The 20,611-nt window shown below is 36.0% G+C and overlaps 1 protein-coding gene across 3 annotated transcripts in view; it reads right to left on the bottom strand.

The window, feature by feature from the left end:
- The window catches only part of FAM13B (family with sequence similarity 13 member B), a 54,289-nt gene that overhangs the window by 7,675 nt on the left and 26,003 nt on the right, over window positions 1–20,611 (bottom strand). For 2 of the 3 annotated variants that reach the window (XM_050905092.1, XM_050905094.1), the window contains exons 8-20: window positions 16,345–16,386; window positions 15,149–15,310; window positions 13,038–13,173; window positions 12,779–12,802; window positions 9,165–9,232; window positions 8,356–8,410; window positions 7,801–7,948; window positions 5,107–5,172; window positions 3,818–4,028; window positions 1,880–2,009; window positions 1,313–1,394; window positions 804–1,033; window positions 359–442 (exon numbers count right to left, since the gene is read on the bottom strand). In XM_050905092.1, the coding sequence (XP_050761049.1) occupies window positions 359–442; window positions 804–1,033; window positions 1,313–1,394; window positions 1,880–2,009; window positions 3,818–4,028; window positions 5,107–5,172; window positions 7,801–7,948; window positions 8,356–8,410; window positions 9,165–9,232; window positions 12,779–12,802; window positions 13,038–13,173; window positions 15,149–15,310; window positions 16,345–16,386 (1,438 nt within the window). The remainder of the gene's footprint in view (window positions 1–358; window positions 443–803; window positions 1,034–1,312; window positions 1,395–1,879; window positions 2,010–3,817; window positions 4,029–5,106; window positions 5,173–7,800; window positions 7,949–8,355; window positions 8,411–9,164; window positions 9,233–12,778; window positions 12,803–13,037; window positions 13,174–15,148; window positions 15,311–16,344; window positions 16,387–20,611) is intronic. The other variant, XM_050905093.1, reaches the window with a different exon arrangement.

The raw sequence follows: 20,611 nt of genomic DNA, 5'->3' as shown, positions 1-20,611 counted from the left end.
ATTTCAGGCCTTTTCCCAGGAAATTCAATAGCGTAGTTTATTTTTAAGATTTCTCTTTGCTTCACAGACATATAAGGCACCAAATGACACCAATCACTTTGCAAACTCCAATAACCTATAACCAATAAAGGGCCTATTAATACATAAGGTTTTTTTTTAGAAGTCAGTGCAACAGCTTCCTCCGATGGCAACATGGAAACCAATAGATAACTCTGTGCTTTGGAGAAGAAAAAAAAAAAACAAAACAAAACAAAAAAGCCACACACACCAGCATTAAATTCTGCTATTACTACTGCACAAAAGTTACTGTTGTCTATGCATACATTAATATAGTTTGATGAAGTAAACCAAGTATTACCGGCCGGCCGTGCTGACTTTCATAATACAGAAGGCTTTTCTGGAGAGATGTTTTCTCTTCTACCAAATGGTCCTTTGTCATTTTCTGTCAGAAGAATAAGTCACATCTCATCAAACTCAAGTCACTAACAGGTTTTCTACATTATCAGCTATACAGATGCCTTAGCCAAACTTAACTTAGTTAATACCATACATCCCACATTCATCCATTTAAAGCTATCCAATATTGTCAGCACATACTTGTAAATATTTTAATACAGAGTGAGCAAGGAAAATGTGGTTCATCTTGATCATTTCCCCACAGAGCCTGAAATACGAGGGCTTGGTAAAGGGCTGCTAGACAGAGGCATCATTTTGTTGATAAAGTGGTATCTGAAGTGTCTGACAGTGCTCTATTTCTCTCTGTTCTTCTCTTAGAAACAGCCTATCCATAACCTTATGCTTACTTTTACATCTTCTGGCAAACATCTCTCAACTCGTTTTTCCTTTAATCTTTTCAAAATGAGTTCAAGCGTAGCTTCCTTGGTGGGCTTCTTCTCTTTCTGCACAACCCGCATCTCATCTCCATTTTCTTCATCCTCTTGGTCAAGAGAGGAACCAAAGCTTTTTGGAAGAGTGTTACTTCGTGGACGTGTTTGAGGTATGAATTCTCCATCTGAGCTCCTCTGCTTTGCATCTGAAATGAGAAAAATTGCTCAATCCAAATGTTTAAAAGAAATAACTCTCTCAGTTCGTTTAACTGCAAATAAAGGAACGTAACAGTTTGCACAGGCCAAGTTTCTCTTCTAATGAACTAAAAAACAAATCCACAAGAATAATTTGGATTTTTGAATAGTTCAGAATTTAGAAATGAAACGTTTTTACTGTCCTGTGGAATTTTACTGAATGACTTAGCCATTTTAGTCACGTAGATAATTTGTGTTTGTTGAAAACCAGAAACTGTAGCATCCCTTACCTTTTATTTGCTTTCTCAATTTGGTAAGTTCAGTCATCCATTTTAACACTTTTGGATTGGCTGCAATATCACTATAGGAGGGCTGAAAAGTAATACAAACAAACTACATTTTATGAAAACAAAACACACTGAATCTTGTTTATAAATACTTCTTTCAAGATTTGGTAATATTTATGACAGCGAATGTGACTAGTAACATGGATGCCACTCTTAGTACCAGATCAAATCTCAGTGCCAACATAACGGACACCACTTGTGAAAATAAACTTGAAACAAGACATCAGAAGTTGAACCAGAGAGTGGTAAGATGCTTCTGTCTCTCCACATATCTCATCTGATATCCCCTCAGTCTCACTCCATAAATGTCACTGTCTGCCCTTCTTTGGGCTCGGGCATTATGGCACATTTTCTAGTATTGCTGTTGCTCAGTTCACTTTTGCAGACAGCAGCGTATAACAAAATTATTCTCATTTGTGAACCCACAGTTATTCAGTGATGAACTACAGAAGTAACTTAGCTCTACCATGCAGTCCTTTATTCTGAGTAAAAGCAGAAGTGATAACTTACCTTGCTGTTTTTCTCTTTTTCAAATTGTTCCTCAAATTGCTTTATTTTTTTCTGTAATTTCTTGACAAGCTGATAAGGTGTCTTGTCTTCCCTTTTGTCATCTTTTGAGCTAAAGGATGCTCTTCGTGTTCTGTATTAAAAACATTTTTAAATGTCATTTAAATAATTAAACGAGTGCAAACAATTTGTATATTTGAGTAACAGATGACTAATTTCAATTTTTTTCTCCAGTTCATAATCCATTCTTTTCAGGTTTTCAGTCAGAGCTATCTACTTACTGAATCCAAATGCTTTGATGTGCTGCCTTCAAAATGTGATGTGTTATTTTTTCCTCTCTAATTTCAGTAATACCCCTAACACAAAAACAGCATTTGAATTCAAGTGTAATAAACTAATGTACCGTTAATTACATTGTCTTTAAAACAGTTCAGATCTGTCTGGTGAAAATACAGATCTAAGTTACTCAGTACTTCTTGAAGTATTGGGCACAGAATAAAGCCTATGCTAGAAGCTACCACTGAACAATCCTTGGTAATTAGATAGCTCCACTTAACTGTCTTAAGCAAGTTATTAGATACTTATCTAAAAAACATCTACATCATCTGTTGGCTTTACTAATATATTTCTAGAGTATGTGACTCTGGTTTTAAATTATCTTTTGCACTTGTTCAGCTCCTTGACATTTGCTGTTTGTGAAAAGCCTTTTTATTTCAAGACCGACCGTGAGAATTTTCTAGTACACTTATTACACAAGGTGCCTGAAAGATCCCTCAACACAGCTAGTGACATCTATGTAGTTCAAGATATTAGAAATACTACTCTAATAATCTACCAGTGTAGATCCTTATCAGTTTCAGAATGAGGAGAACAGCTATTACAATCAGCACTTTTCTGCAGGTCAGTCTTCTGCATCATTTTAACAGTATTTGTCAACTATCTTCTGCAGCTCACTGGAGAAAACTTGGGCAAGTATCTTTTTGCATGAATAAATCTATGTCAGACAGAGAATTGGAGACTTTAAACTTGGTCCTTCCTGTCCCAGATTTTCTCAATTTTATGAGATTATTTCTTCTTAACAAGCATGGAAATTCTTCTTAAATTCCCTTTCATAGTAACAGTAGAAGACAGTACAGGTCACAGGTTATTTACAGTTTTGGAGGGAGACACTCCCCAGAGTCACACAAATAACTTGCAGCTTGTTTAATTACAACTCTACTTTCATATACTGGGTTAAACGGGTTCGATCCTCTAAATCTGCAGGAGTCTACCTGCATTAAGAACCCTACCTCTTCACTGTACTGCTATCCCATGCCTCTCCCTCTAACAGCTGCTACTTTCCCACAACCGTCCTGGATGAAGGCTTTCCACAGCTCAAATGAAGGATCTGCCCAGACCATTACTGCACACTTCAGTTGCAGTGGTTTGTATAACCTGGCTCTCTCTACTGCGAGTGGATAACATGCTACGCAAAACAAATCCAAAATTATGCAACATGAAAACAGATATTCATGCTACTGGGGAAAAAAAAAAAAGCCAAAACTTACATAAAATCATAGACCAGCAGCCCAGACTGGTAAACAAAGGATATAAATACTATCTTCAGCCCAGGAAGTGCCACTACAGCAGGTTGTCAGAAGTCCTGACCACATGCCAGGGGAATCTGTGCAAGCTTGCCCTATTTTTATACTCTTTCCCTCAGCATCTGCCAGTGGCCACTTTGAGAGACACGATACCATCCCAGATGAACCTCTGGTTTGACTCATTATGGCTGTTCCTGGGCAGGCAGAACAGCCAAACGGCCATATAATGCTACATTTGACCTTGGTCTTCAATGAATTCATATCGTGAAAACCCACGAGGTTCTTAAACAGCTGTATTTTCCTACTGGCAGTAACGTCTCCTGCCCCAACACCCACCAAATTGCATTAAAATACATACCTAACAAAAGAAAGTGCTTTGGATGAAGAATCTAACGTTTCTGGATCATGTAAGAAACGTTGGCTTTGCCCAAAATCCAAACTACGATGTGACAATATCGGATGACAGTCCTCTTCCAGCGGATGATTAGTCATCCTTCCAGCCTGCGGCGAAAGCTGAGCTTCTCCAGATTCACTGTCCTCCTGCCAAGATTTGAAAGCAGGAAACGGATCTAGAAAATAAAAAAGGGACACAAAATGGTACTTTTCTGTTAACAGAATTATAAACAAGAGTCAAAAGGAAACAAAAGTGCATACCCAATGCTTAGTCGTGTATGCTATAAAGGATGTGGTGTCATATACAATGTGAATAAAAACATTGAAATACATCAGAAAGCTACAAATTCTGTCATATAACAATTGAAAGAAAAAGGTACCGAAATGAAGTATGCACACTAGGATCCCTTTTTCAAAGTGTATCTTGGGAGTATGCACTTCTGAACAGTTCAACAGTGTAAAAGAGCCTTATTTACTTATCAGAAATCCGAAGTCAGAAGAATGTATTTATTGTCCATTGCAATATTTTGCTGTGGAAATTAATTTTCATACCTTACGCATATACTTTGAAAGACTGTCCTCTTGGTTTTGAAGAAGGTAAGCCTGACAATACCTCTTTAGGTACAATACTTGTTTGCTTAAGTCTTTTTAAAGGAGTGTTGTTGGGTTTTTAAGTTTAAATCCATCTTGACACCACTGAGAAAAAGAGATTTCTTAATTTGTGGAAGGTGATTTCTTTTAGGCAGGGGATTCCAAAACAATCAAATTTTTTTTTTTTAAATCCCTATAAAAAGTTAGTTGCTAACATCCCTTGCAATTCTCAGATATGGTTTTCTTGCTGTCTAACAAAAAGCTGACATGGCCTTCCAAGCACTTTAAAATCCCACCCCCTTTTCCTTTCAGAGAGTTGCCTATATTTTCCAGTTCAAATCAGAAATTTGAAAACTGGGTTCAAAGTGTGCAGAACAACAATAAAACCCACAAAGTAATCTTTAAAAAAAATAACCCTTGTACCTGCTTTCCATTGTACATTTACTAAGTGTTATTGGGATTTTTTGTTTTGTTTTTAAGCTATAATCTTGCCTGTTTACACAGTACAAGATACAAGAAGGGGACCTTTTAGAAAAAAGTAAGCAAAAAAATTGCAGATCAGAACATTCCCAAGATATACGGGACAGCAGGTGAAGGGTTAGTTAAAGCAAACCATAAACTATCAAAAGGCAGATAACTGAACGTATGGCGAACCATACTTACCCTCCCCTTCTCTCTGCAGATGCATTGTTTTGAAATCAATGAGGGGAAAAGTGATAGGGCATGGCGCTAATAAAATGAAAAAGAATGGCAAAAATACTAAAGTGAACACACAGCACAGTCAGAACAAACTATACATAACATGTAAAGCAGGAAGATACAGTACCAGGGAAAAACATCCCATCTTTTGGGCCAGGCCCTGAGCACTCTCACCTTCCAAGCAATTTCAATGGCAGGTAAGGATGCTCAGTCCTTAGCGAATTTGAACTTTTTACTGAAAAGGTTTACAAAGAACTGACACAGGAATAGTAAAGACTTATTGTAGTTTAATAAGAGTCTCATGCATCCTCACATTAACAAAAGACACGTTCTAAATATGTTTTTGCTCACAGCTCATAAATAATAGAGATGGTGGTGATTTCCAAAAAGCAGGACAAATACAAAAAAATACTCAGAAATATAGATTAACTGATCTGCATTTTTGCCTTAAGCCAGCAAGCATCTGACGTCCATTTTCAAGAACTCTGTTGGTAACAGGCCTTTAAGTTTTCTATCACATAGGCTTTAATAACCCAAATCTTGTTACAAGATTTGGACTAGTATAGATTTCTTTACAAAGCCAATCTACTTCAATGGAACGCCACAAGGACTTGCAGTGCCTCGGAAGGCTGAGATGCTAATAACCGTTCTAAACAGGACTGAAGAATAGCCAAAGTTAAAATACTTTGCAATTAAATAACACCTCTTGCAAAACATCCTGATTTTACTACCAAGAAGCTTATAATATATATTTATATACAGATATGCTACTTTCTTTTCAAAGTAAGGGTCATAAAGCTATTTGGGTAAGTAAAACCAAAGCAACTTTTGTGAGCAGATTTAAGGAAATAATGAAAATGGAAGCCACAAACCCTCTGAGAACATGTATTAAATCAGATTAGCACAAATAGAGGATGCAACAAAATGTAATGTGCAAGTAAGCAATTAATGTAAATAAAACACTGAGAACATAAGCAGGATTTTTTTTTTTTTTTTTTAACTTTAGACAAAGTTACTAACTTGGGCAACAAGAATGAAAATCTGGACTCAATGTCTTCGGATGCCTGCAAATTGACTTCTATATGACATGACATACTCTGAATGTACAGTTTGCTAAGGCTCAAGAAGGCCAACTAGCAAATATTTTACAAATCTAAGTAAGCCAATCACAGGTTGCAAACCTCATCATTTGTAAAAGGGTTAAAAGGGAAGTAGGGATTCATGCAGGCAATTAATTTGGAAAACAGTTAACACTGGTGACAAATTAACAATACGTTATCACCATTTGAGCTTCAGGACAAAGCTTTATGTGCTGACATGCTATACCTATATGCTGCACTGTTAAACTACACGCATTCCAGGTATACTTCACTAATTTTAATATTTATAACACAGCAACCAGAAGTTAAGTGCAGTCATTCTTTGTTACCAGTGTCTTACTAACATTTGACTGTGACACTTACAGGCATCTCAAAGAATAGCTGTCACTGGAACAGCCTGTTGGAAGTTAAAACCTCGTCTCTGTGTAGTAAATCTGTACTGTATCTACCAAGTTGTATTTGCGAGTTTTTAAAATTGGAAACAAGTGGACTGTGGCTATTGTACTGTCAGTGACAGTTCACAGTATTTTAGCAAACTATCACTTGCATTTTTTTAAGGTGTGATGATTCAGAATATCAACACCAGGCAGAGAAAACAGGATATAAGGAACATGTAAAAAGATAAGCACTTTGAAAAGAAGATATTGACAAGAGTGTTTTGCTCTAGTTACAAAGGGGTTATGTTTTTACACAAGTAAAACAACAGTCTAAACAGTTATTACCAGACATTTGGGCAACAAAGTTCAGTAAAGTCACAAGCTTAGGGGCTTGCTAAACCTGGAAGGCCATGAAGAATAAGGTCACAAACATAAGGAATCCTGTCTCAGAGAAAACTATGTTTCAAACATTTTGCTTTTCCTAAAATCCAAACAATGGACGGGAAAAGGGCATAGAAATAATATCCATCTACAGCATGAACTTTTATTTGAAAATTTAGAGCTGTTTCAAGTTGTCCAATGACATGGAAACCAACACCTGACATTCCTGATCTTTAAAACAAAACAACCAACAGATTTTTTAGAATAAATGAGATCTAAATTGCTGTGTTTAGTAGTTCAGTAATTTTTAAGTCAAATTCAGCTCGTATTAGCACTTCAGTAGCTTACATTAAAAAAACAAAACAAAACAAAACAAACAAGACACAATGTGAATATTAACTATATGACATAATCAGAGAAAGCGTTTTTAAGGACTTGGATGAGACTCAGGGTCCTGGGAACCATAAGCCACTTCAAAAAAAAAAAAAAAAAACCCCCAAAAAACCAAAACAAACAAACAAAACCAAAAAACAACCCCTAGTATGAAACTTAGGCTTTCTTTAGTTGCTCCTTTGACTATTTTTTCTTTACAGTTTTTTAAGGTCCTTAATTAAGTTGCAGATAGTTCTGAAACAAGATGGGACCTATGTCATGACTTGGTCGATCTTATCACATGTATGGGAACATATTATTCAGATTGAACTGAAGAAAAAAAGCGTAAGTTGTCTGCTTCTGCTTTGTCAAATGTTCTATTTATCATTACTAGCTTACTATATTGTGAGCTAAAGGGTGAAAATTACCTTCCCATTTGTCACCATCAGATACATTCTTCAGATCTAGACGTGGTACTTGGACACCCAGAGCTTCCTCAGAAACAGTAACGTTGCCATCCCCCAAAACCTCTGAATCAGTATTTGCATTAAGATCACAAGTCTTGCTACTTGAATCCTGTATTTAAATAACACAACAGAACAATTCTATTATTATTTAGCAACTGGAAATCAGGTACCTAATCAGTGCCAGTTCCAGCACTTCTGGAAATTTTCTGGTGGAAAAAAAAAATTTTTCTTCTTTCCTAACTCAAGAAATTACAAACAAGCTTCTCCCCCACCCCCAACAGTAGCCAGTTATTTGCATTACAAAACATTGCTTACATGAGATGCATAAGTATAAGCTTGCTCTGCTGCCAAAAGTTTCTGTGAAGCGAGATGAGGAGATCTCTAACAGAGGTTTTGCAAACCTTGCAGCAGGCCAACCGACATAAGATTTTAAAATCTAAATTTATTGTTTTTCTTCATTTCATGTAAGTTCATAAGATACTGTGTATCTGTATATAAATGAAACCATAATCTTACCAGAAACATCTCTGAAGATATTCTATCATTGCCACCAAGCAATATACTATTTTGCCTAAAAAGAAGACACAGACCTAGTTATCATTTTAAATACAAGTTCTTAATGGACAGTAAACACTATACATTCCCTTTACATTTTATTCTTACATACCCTAGTGCAGTTTTAGCAGATATGCAATGTATTTCCTTAAAGTGATAATTAAAACTCTGGGGAGCAAAAGTTACATTGCTTTCCCCCCCTCCTTGTTCTTCACACAGAATTTCAAGCTGAAGCATGTAAACAACAACTGGACTTGAACAAAGTTGGAAATAAAAACAGCTCAAGGCTTTATTCTCAAACAAGGAGTAAATATTTTAAGTCAATTGAACTCAAACTGAAATTTCAATCAGTGCTGAACTCAAACTGCAAATGAACTTAAAGTCTTCTGGCTAGTCACTATTACCAGCATTAAGTCTTCAATCATTAAGAGCAATAAAATGTGTCAAAATATTTTGAAGAAAATAACTTTTTCTTCTTCTCTTTCTCTTGCCCAGAACATAGGGTTGTTCACAAAAAAACATGATATATATCATATAGGCTTGTACTTATTTTCTCTTTTAAGTGCATAAAGTTCCATGCCTTTTATATCATCAGCATAAAAATTTAACTCCATCTTATCCTCTCTGTTTTCACATGTGAAAAGTTATATGTTTAGGTTCACCTCCCTTATGTTATACTGTGTTGTCACAAATCACCAGTTTGGTACACTTACTTTTCAAAACTGAAGTTACACATACTGCCATGTAAGTGACAAAAGAAAAATACATACCTTTCACTATTATTTTCTCCATCAACATCTGCATCTTCATCACATGGTTTCAATAATACATCTGCAGTCTGTTGGCAAAAAGTATGTTTAGAAAGATTTGGGAATGGCATTCTCAGCTGAAAACATTTCTGTAATCATCACGGACCACAAAAAACCCTCAAGAACTAAAAGCACAGCTTTTTGTGTGGGGGTGGAAATCATACTTTTTAACCATGCAATATTTTTACATCTAAAGTAAGGCCAGTGTGTTTTAATCACTAGAAGACAGACAATGACTTTCCATCTTCAGACAAACCATTTTTTTTATTATTTCTTTTAAATATTAACACCGACAGTTCTACTGCAAATTGCCAATCACAGCATGAAGTTTGGGGTGACTAAAATCACGGAAGTATATCCTAGTCTCGAAAATAACTGAGTTGGATGTAGACTTGTGCTCAGCATATATGAAATGAAACAAGTCTGACAGACTTTCTAAAAGGAGCTATTAATCCCTGTTACTAAATAAAGCAGCCAAAGAACTGGAAGGGGATGAAGAAATGCTGGCATTTCTATGACATCATCTCACAAAACAAGTTCAGATGAATACATGTCACCATTTTGTTCACTAAAAGTTCGCACAGGAAGACTACTTCAAGCATTTACGCCAAAGCCCAGTACTTGATTTCTTCAAAAGGTGTCTTATTTGGGGGAATATAAGAAATTTGAAATATAAAATATGTCATTTTAAAATAACAGATTGCATGTGGTTTCAGACTTCAAGAAGTTCTCACAAACTATCTTTAAAATGTCTGAATATAAAATGAAGTTCCCTGGAGAATTCAAATATACATAACAGTTGCCAGTTTTACACTGCTGACAGTAATATTTGCCCTTACCAGACAAAAGTCCATTATTCTGTTTACATTATTTCAGTCCTCAAGTCAGATCCCAATTCGGGGAAACAATTTTTAATGACAGTGCATTTGTCATACTCCAGCAGACAATTTCCACCCCGCAGATGAGCTGTGCAAGTCTTGCATAGTCACACTTACTGTAGTTGTGGAAACAGCTGCTTCTGTTTCCATTTCAGACCCAAAGGAGAGCTCGCGTGCACATCTTTCGTTTCCTACAACCCTACATGCCCCTCTCAAACTCCTTTCATACAGAAGAATCAGTGTATTTCCCTTTAACATTTCCCGGAAAGATACAACCCTCCAATAACATTTGAAACAGTGTATTAACAAGAAGGTAGAAACTAAGGTTGAAAAACCAAAACTTCACCCCAGAATGCCATCTTACCACTGATACCAATGGACAGAAATGTATTAAAAAGCAAAAAAGGCCAAGAATGACATCAGGTATGACAACAAAAGCGCATCTATACATGACCATGCGCTCCCCAGCATCATGCTCCCCTTTATATTCTTCGCACGGTAACATACTTGGAACTCCAAAGTGCACATACTTCATAAGAAGTGTAATTCACATTTCTCAGCTGTTCTTTGAAACCACTGAAACTGCATCAGATGCACTGAAAAGCCATCAACTTGCAATTTTTGTTTCTCCATCTACATTTGTATTTTCTGAGTTTTGATTTCTAAAGCTCAGCATTATTTTAACTAGGAAGTCAGGAGGAAGTAAATTGTTAGGAGTTAATATGAGAAACTCGCTCTACTGCTTTTGAAGGCTTTCATTGTCAAAAGACTGAAAACCTAAAACAAATACTACAAATAAAAGACGACTTACAACAGCCAATCAGAAAAAGACTTACGGCAGAAATATGGAACTCTACCCTGTACTTTCAACAGAGTCCTTGCAAACATAGTATTCACCTGAGTTGGATAAAATATCATCTAATTGCAACACCATGTTTCGTGCATTTTGCGCTATAGGATAACAAACTAATAATTTTTTAATAACAAGAATTGGCACTAACGCATCAGGAAAGAACCTGGACAATCAACACATTCTGTGAAATTTTAATTTACAGAATGGGACTCAAACAATATGCTAGTTTATCAGGAACAATTGAAAAATTTGGCTTGTTAGGTGAATCAAGAGAGTCGTTTAGCATCCATGAAAGTGAATAGAAGGCTAGGAGAAGAATACAATACAACAGTGAAAAGCGCTAGAGCAACATTTTGTTTTAATAAAAACATAGATTCCAGACAAGACTCTCAGTTTCACGATGGTCAGGCATCCATTTCTATCAAGTTCACAGACTCATTAAATTCTTCTAGTTAATTTGTCTACTAACAATAGGTTCGCTTATCTAGTTATCTTTCAGGAAACCCTCAGAAAGATTTACAGACTCACAGGCAAGAAGCTAAAAACCATTGTAGAAAGTTCTCTACACATGCTCTCTACCTATAGAATTCATCATTTAGATTTATGACAACAGAAGTTTTACCAAATAAATAAGAAACTATAGACCTGAATTTTTCATTAGAAGTGCTTATTTGACAGCTGCATATGTGCTATTTCATACAGAGTGGTAGAAACTATATTCTCTTGCATATTACTGTTATACTCGATTTCATTTTTGTCAGCACGTATTTTACAGCATTGCTTGATCGCATAAAGATACCCTCAATGAGAGACTGATGTCTGCTTACTAATAAAAAGTGCTGGTACAGCTCAGGCCATCATTACGAATTCAGGCGATACATACTACAAACCTTCACATTTGATTCTATGTGAAGATCTAATAATTTGCAGCTCAGAGCAAAGCTGAGGCATGTTTGTTGTATAGGGCAAAAAATTATTTCAACATTTACAGTTGCTACAATACTGGGCTTCCATTCAAACTGTATACAATATTTGCTTCTTTCAGTGACATGAAGCTGTTCAATTCAAGCATAATATAGAAAAGCAAAGCCAAAATTAAATCTATGACACCTGATTATCCCGTGGTTTGTTGTTTACATTTTCAGTTGCTTTCTGAACTTCAACAGCAACTTCAAGTATCATTAACATTATATTTTCTGAGCAAAACATTTTTTTAAAAAATACAACTAAGTATTTTATTTTTACAAGCATGTTAGCATCACATCCTAATATGTGCTCATGCAGCACTCTAGACAGATTTTTCTGCTTTGGAATAAAAATGGTCAATCCTGATACTTTTCAAGATGACAATATTAAGTGTTGAACCTCTTCAGGAGGCCACAAGTCTAATTTTCTTTCATTTTTCTTCTGCTGAACACCTCAAGTGTAAGAATTCTAAGTGTACACATCAGTATGGAGGGACACAAGCTATCAGCACAGCAGAAGTCAAACATCTAAGAAAAGAGGTCCAAGGAGAAGTAACAGAACCTCTTTCAACTAGAAAGGAGATGAAGATGTGTTGAAAAGAACAGGACATCTATACCTACCACAGAAGAAACTGGAAACAGTGAGAAAAGGCTGTAATTAGCTAATTACAAAACCACACCTTCCTAGCACAAGCATAGTCAAGAGGCTGCAGAGTCTCAAGGTGACTGCTACTTCTACTCTTTCTTGATGCAGTAAAAGGTGTGACTAACTGTGGGCTATGCTACAATCACAGCTCTAAATCTTCTGCTCCTCAGGAAGCCTTTACTAACACAGATGCTATTTTAACTGGTGCTATGCTTGCTGGTACACTGACTTACCTGAGCAGAAGGAAGGGCTGGTACCTGTAAAAAACCAATAGAAAAACATTAGTCAGGGTCCAAACAAGTTACACCAAAGTACACAAAAATTGCTCTGTGCATGTCTACGAAACATGCACAGCAGAGAAGGCAATTAACTGCACAGAGCAACAGCGCCATGTAAGGCTACAAAGCTATTAGGAAAACTTGGATCTCTAAAGCACTTCGCTAAAGTCACAGCAATTTATGATTTTCATACACAGGAGGCTCTTCCTCTCACCTGAATGCTTTCTTCTTCCTCAGTTACAGTATCATGTTTCATAGCTTCACTGTCTAAATCAGTGCAAACGAATACTTCAGAGCAGTCTCCTGTGTTCTCACTGCTACCAGTGTCATTATCTTCAATAACATCATTCCTAAAGATAAGAACAGAAAGACTTCAGCAACCTGTTGTTCCACCTTCAAAAGAAAAAAAAAACACCACACTTCCCCCCCCCAACGGTATAAAACATCAGGGTTTTTTTTTTTTTCAACAAAATAATTCTGACCAAAGATACTGGTAATATCTACAATTTCAATCACTTGTAGGCAAATTTAATTATTTATGTAGTTTATATATACTTCTGAGGTTTTCTACAACAGTACGTGATAGACATATTAAAATGTATTTATTTGATTCTTGTATTAAGCGTCAGGCATACATCCCCCACTTACTATGCTGACCTAAGGAATAAAAGCACCAACAGCCAGAAGCAATGACATATTGAAACTACCACAACTCAATGAAGTTGCTGTGGCTACACTCCTCTCAATATTGAAGCCCTCTAGTTTATAGCTAGTATCACTATGTTCCCCTCCAGTGAGAAATCCCATTATTTCTAACATTTAATCTTCCTAGTATTCAACTTAAGGGTTGTAACAGTACAACCAGATTAAAACTAACTTACACCAAATTTATGTCCATATATTCTTTACATGCTACCATCCCTGTTACCACGTGATTCTGTAATTCATCACAAGCATTTGACTTCCTCGCCTTCCTTCTCTTCGCTCACAAAGAATTCCAAACTACTTTAAAAAACATTCCTCCTCTATCAGATATACAGATACTAAACAGGATGGTTTGGAAATTAACATTTTAACTCTTTTTTCTTAATTGTGGCAATTATTTTAAGTTAGTTCTAAGAAATTTGCACTGGATCACTGCATTTTTTAGTTCTTCATTTAACTGTGTATTTGCCTTGTGCATAGTCTGCTGGCGGCACTGCTTTAAAGGACCCAGACGACCTCTTTCAAGAACGCTATCATGTATCCTCTATTATGGTTAATCCACAGTGGAACGATGATCAGAAACATTTGAAATAGTCACTGTGCCAGAAGAGTATATTGGTTTCAAACCTGCAGTGTTGGTACTTTTAGCCTCTGCTTCTGTGAAGTCAGCCAGCCTTTAAAGCACTTATGCTGTAACTGAAGGAATTCGGCTACAACAGGTCTTTCAGACAATTACCCACGTACTTACAAATTACTTCAAAGACATTAAATCTAACACTAAAACTCAGTTTTAATTGATCATTACCAGCAATGATTATTACTTTTATGATCAACTGCTAACTTATCTGTGACAAGAGGTCAGACTAAAGACTTCTAAAACCAATAAAGATTGAACAATTTAGAGAACAGCATTCGAGTCTCTGAATACTTCATGTATTTCAGGCTCTGAGCAACAAAGCAATTTAGGTACTGAAGTCCTACTTAACTACACATTTTTGGAGTTTGGGTATTAATCATGATTATTTATTTTTAATAAAGCACCAAAACGTACCAGCTTCTCAATGCTGCCGTGGCAATTGCTACACTCACAACGTGCCAAGATTTACAATAAAAATAAGAGCTGATCAAATGAGGCTGAAACTCTATGCAAATAGACCCACAGTACTCATTCTATCCATCTTCAGCTGTTTTGTTGACACTGGCAGCCAGAGCAGTACAATAGCTATGTTGACGTGCAAAGACAGGGTAAAGAAACTGAAACAGCATCTACAATAGCTTTCATATGGTAAAACTGTGTCATAAGTAACATTAGTGAGATAAGAATGAAAGCAGTTGGGTAAATTTAAGTTCTTGTGCTACTTGCACAGAATTCAGTAGTGAAGCAGTTATACTTCACAACATTTTTAGCTATAAGATCAATTTAAAGTATTTGCTTCAAGAGCTGTTGATTACCGGCAACTGATGGAAGTTGATTTGGTTTAAAATATGAGATAAATTGAAGTTAATGGCAAAAGTCGTAACTTTTGCTTTGGGTTGAGGTGGGGTATTGGGGTAGTTTGTTTTGGAAGAGTTAAGATATACAATCCTATAGAATTCATTACAGATACAACAAAATCTTACTGGTTGTTAGATCCTTCCTCATCCCCGCTGGGATTTTTTGCTTCATTTTTTGCTTCACAGCCCAGTCTGTGTTGCTGTATATGTTTAAGATCGTTATCTAAGCTGCTCTGCAGGTCGAAAAGGTGCTGTTCCACAGCTGCTCTAATTGTTCTTTCTAAAATGCTAAAAAGAAAAAAAAGACAGAAAACTCATGTTAAGAACTCTCCTTCTGCATTCATCAACTATGCAGAAAGGCAGAGATAACAAACTTTACACATGACAAGAATCTTTGATGACAAGTACTTCAAGGGAAAGAGAGATGAACTTTTCCAAAAAGGCAGTGGAAATTACTGCACCTACTATCTTTTATTTCATAAGATTTACATAAAGTATTATGAAGTCTATTAACAGTATTTTAAGAGTAATCAACACATTACAATGACTAACTTATTTTTTAATAACTATACACAAAAACTTTTAAAAGCCTAATATATTAATGTGACAGTAAAATCCTGTAACAGGTCAGAGTCAACCCTGGAGCAGGTACCACTTCAGCAGTAGTACTGGCTGTAACCCCTCCTCAACGGGGCTGTAATCTTAAAAGGCAAGAGCCAACAAATAGCAGAGATAATGAGCAAGTACCTGATGAAGGACACAGGATATACCCAAAGATACATCAAGAACAGAACAGCATTCTTTAAAAACAGACTACTCTGTTGAGTGCTTTGTAGCCAGCTCATCCAAAATATGCAATTAGGCCTATAAAAAATCCTCCTGTAAGAATCTTAAACTATTTTACCCCATTTTTAACTCTGGAATTGTGTGTTTATTTTTCCTCCACATTTGTACGTGCAATTCCACTGAACTGCACTCAATATTAACAACTAGAAGTCGTGCCAAAAATACAATGTGAATGCTATCATAAATTTAAAGTCAAACACCTGGGATGCATCTAAGTATAAAACCAAAGTGTTTTGGAATCTAGATTCTACCATACTGTGCTCTCATGCTTCTGCAGTCAACAACGCTGACAGACATTAGGTTTTTCCTGCATTAGTGTTAAATGCCATAAGCAAAATACTTCACGCTAGAATATGTTCATTCATAACCGTAATCATGAAAGCTACTGCATTTCTTTTTCTTGAAAGAAGAAATATCTTCTATGCATGTTCTAGTAACAGCACAATTCAAACATTTTATATTTTCATTATACTTACTCTGCAGAGGCTGGCAAGATACTTATGGGAGAGATATGAGCACTGCAATAAAGAAGAAATACGTTAATGTAATGCAAAAACTTACCACGCTAAGTAAAAGTCTTGAAGTCAACCGAAAGCAACTTAGAAAATACTTAAAGAGTGCATGTAATGTGGCTAAGTAAAATAAATATGTAAAGAAAACACTGATTTGCAGTCCCCCTTTATTATTTAGATGAAGAAATCTTAAAGAATGCCATCGTAAGACAGAAAGTTGTAGAAGCAGCAATGCAGATTTCTGCCTCTCAAGAGCCAATACTCAGTATATTATGAAGCTATAAGCTCTCAGATGTACGGTCTTTCCCATGGGAAATACTAATCACTTAGTCTCCAAAGACTTCCTGACACCTTGCTTAAGAATGCAGATTTTAACCTTGCTGCCTAAAGCAAATTCCAAATTACTCTGCTTTCCTCCACAGCTGCAATTCATAGAGGTTCCTCCCTGCCTGTCAGACTGTTGCATAATTTTATTCTGCAACGTTCAACAGATCTGCAGCACTGTCCAAGGACAGCTACATTTCAGTTGCAAGGCAGGTACCTTCCAGAGGTTTTGAGACACGAGCTAGCCATTTGTAAAGCATTTGGAAATCTCTTAGCACAAGCCACTTCAGCCTAGAATGTTAAACTCCTAGGGAAGGTGGAAGGGTGGAAATCAGTGTAACTAACACAAGTAAGTTCAAGTTAGTTAATTCGCGTATGTACTCGCTTTTCAATTTTCCATTAATACGATCAAAATTCTATCATTATAAACAGAATACTTAAATTTTACACAACGTGATGGTAAACATGCTAAGAATGAAACAGAAGAAAACTCTACTGTAAACGGCAATGAGTTGCAACTTATACATCTTATTCAGAAAAAAATAAATACTAACTTCATTTCAACTAGGAGGTGGGGAGGGAGGTAAACAAATGCTTTTTCTTCCTATTATATAGAACTAAGCTCAAAAAGCTGAAAAACAAAATTTTAGTCTACTCTTTACCAGCCAACAACATTGTTGGCAGCCAAAGTTGACTTCAAATACTGTTTTCATGAATGCATAAAGTAAACCTTCAAATACGAGGGAGCTTGCCACTCCACTGGAGAACTGAACAGGTACTAGCTCTGCAAGACAGTTTTCACTGATATTAGTCTTGCTTGCACTAAAAAATGTAGACAGTCTCTCTGCTTACCCAAGGATAGTTTTAATCCAGCAAGGAATATCTTGGTTAGACCTTATCAAGTTTATTAGTAATTCCACCACCAGAGAGGTTAAGATAATTAGACCACCTCAAGCAGACTTGCTATTTTTTCTTCCTCTAAGTAGATGAAACACAAGCAATAAAGGACTTTCAATTAAACACTAGCTGATAAGGAAAGTGGTTAAAGTATTTATTGAAAAATAATTATGCCCTTTTCCCTTAGACAACTTGTACTGGGTCAACAGCAAAGTGCGCTGTATTTAAACACCACCATGTAACAACTGAACTAGCAGGTGCTCACAGAAGTTTTTAATTTTTTTTTTTTAATGGAAACTTGATTTTGAACAAAGCTCACTTTACTATTTGTGTGTTTGTTTGCGTAGGTGAAAAACCAAAGCAGATCTATTCCAAATGCTTTGACAGAACAGGCAACTCTAAACTACTATTTCAAAATAGACATTGCCACATAGCTTTGGAAAATTAAAACACCTGATGTAGAAGCCAGATCCTGTAGCCACTAATTTCAAAGCTGCCAGATCAAACAACTGAGGGTGAACACACTGACATTTTGGTTTTTTTCTTTCAAACAAAGAAATGGTAAGAAAAAGTTTACAACTTATTTACATTTCATTGATATTTCTGTGCACAGTTCAGCATAGCCCTACTTGTACAAAGTGTTTAAGTTTTCTGATAAGTAATTTTTGTTTTGACAATACTTGAAATAAAAAAAATGAAGACATGAAGCTGTAAGTTCAGCCCTGTGAACAAGATAAGAGAGAGGAGGAGCATGAGCAAGAATCTCAGAGAAAAAAAGAAGTAAGATTTCAAAACATGAAAAATGTTTTTAAGTATCCGATCTCAGTATTTTCAGTAAGTTCTACAAAAGCTGCACTAGAAAACGTATGCTTACTTTCTAAAAGTACTAATACATAGTTGTACACATTGAAATCAATTTACTATTAAAACATAGTCACTCCTAGGATAAATTGGGGGGGGGAGGTAATCGGAGCACAGAACACTGCAACACTAGTTGTAAGAGAGAGCAAAAAAAATTCAGTCAAGGGCACAAGTACAAATACTATTTATAGGAAACTGAGATGACCTGGAATCCTTTTATTCTACCACTTGAGACAATGAGGAACTGTGTCAAGAGTGGGGAGAATCAAACTCATCTCCAAAGAATCCAAAAGATTTCAGACATGGTTCACAATAAAATTTTCCATCTTACTGCATAACCTTCAGCCCCCAGCATAGGATCGTTCACCAGTGCTTTTATTAAACACCTTTAGATGCATTAGAGGTACTCAGCAAAATATGTGCATAAATCAGCAGTATTGCCAAGCCTGAAGAATCCTCTTACTACATAAAGAATATCTTAACATCTTCAACTAATCACTTCAGCAATTAAGCACTTTTTGAAAGAAATGTGTCAATCACTCTTAGCTGAAAATACATTACAACTTCTGAACCAATGTACCACAGTTCAAGGATACTTTTTAAAAGCTGTAATTTATACTGCTACAGAGAGCCTTAACGCAGCATGACACAGCAAGACACAGAAAGGTAAACATCTTTGTTTCATAATGCTAACCCTTTCCCGAGAATGCCTTTTGCACTGTCTCCCTACCCATAAAAGGTCCCAGAAAAATATACCTTAAGATAGAAAAATACATTAACTAGAGATAAAACATTTCAAAGTTTTTCTTGGTAATATACCGGCTGTACACATTCTTATTTCTTGTTAAAAAAAATTAATTGTGACATTATTTCATTTCACAATATCTCCAAAATACATTTAATCTCACACAGTTTTGAAGTTAAAAAAATAAATCTTATTTGCAATCATATCACAGCAACATTTTCCTTTCGTATATTTACCTGTGCAGCAGAACTTTACAGGCCATTCTGATTATTTTTGCTATCCCAAATGAGCACTTCATGTAAAAATGCTTCATTTGAAAAACAGCAAAGCGTGATGTTGGCTGCTGGTTATGCATACTGCTTGCTGGGATTCAATGGCTGCTTGTCAGACAGTACTTCTGGAGTGCTGCACTAAACCCTGCAGTCTAAATAGAAATAGACTGCAACATGAGGTCACTCCTGACAATAAGCTGCCCAATCAACACTTGAAAGCTTTCCTAACATGTTGTTCACAGATTTTCTAGGATGGAAGTAGGGACAAGTATTTGGATGTTAAAGAGAGCACCAAACTAAAACAACAATATATTTTCTAGCAATTCAGGCAGTTATTGTATTTGGTTAGCCTTACTATATACGCATTCTGTCTCACTTTTGCTGTTAATATTATTGCCCCTCTCTCACTGATCAGAGCTAATTAAAACAAAAAAGAGTTAACAAAAATATCACACAAGCAGTAAGGATGTTGCCCTTTCATTGCATTTAATATAGACAAAGCAAACTGTTTACAGAACTTACTACTTGTCATATCTCATATTTTTATACATATAATTTTGAAAAGCCCAAAGAACATATCAAGAATTTTTATATTAGGCTTCTGAATGACAATATTTGAGATGAACTGCAAAAAGTAAAGCAAATACTGCTTGACAAAGTGCAGCAATGAAAAATTTGGAATAATGACAGAGAAGGATTCTGAAGTGATTATTTCAACAGCACATCTTAAAAGTCAGCTGCAGTGCTGAGTCAGTAATTCTTTTCTCCGAAAGTCAGGACAGCAAAACCAAAAGAGCCGTGGTGAAAAGGCTTCTGATAATGCAGAATGTTTCCTTTACATACATTATGTCAACTCGTGTGCAACAAATGCTCCCTGATTGGGTAATGGGCTTAAAGATCACTCAACAGGTTGATTTTAAATACCATTTTCAAGCAGTCACTAAATCAAACTGCATTAATGATTATCCACATTCTCACCAGATCTCTCTCACACTCAAAGTCAAATTAACACCATGCAGTGCCTGAAGGTCATACGTTTCAGAAAGAACAAACAGAAAGAGTAAAGAAAAAAGGTAGTGAGCAAAATTATGAGGAAGTTATAGTCCAATAACTGGAAGAAAGGTCATATGCC

The sequence above is a fragment of the Gymnogyps californianus genome, chromosome 14 (genome assembly GCF_018139145.2).
Source record: "Gymnogyps californianus isolate 813 chromosome 14, ASM1813914v2, whole genome shotgun sequence".
Classification (NCBI taxonomy): domain Eukaryota; kingdom Metazoa; phylum Chordata; class Aves; order Accipitriformes; family Cathartidae; genus Gymnogyps; species Gymnogyps californianus.
This window is presented reverse-complemented; position numbering and strand designations above follow the sequence as displayed.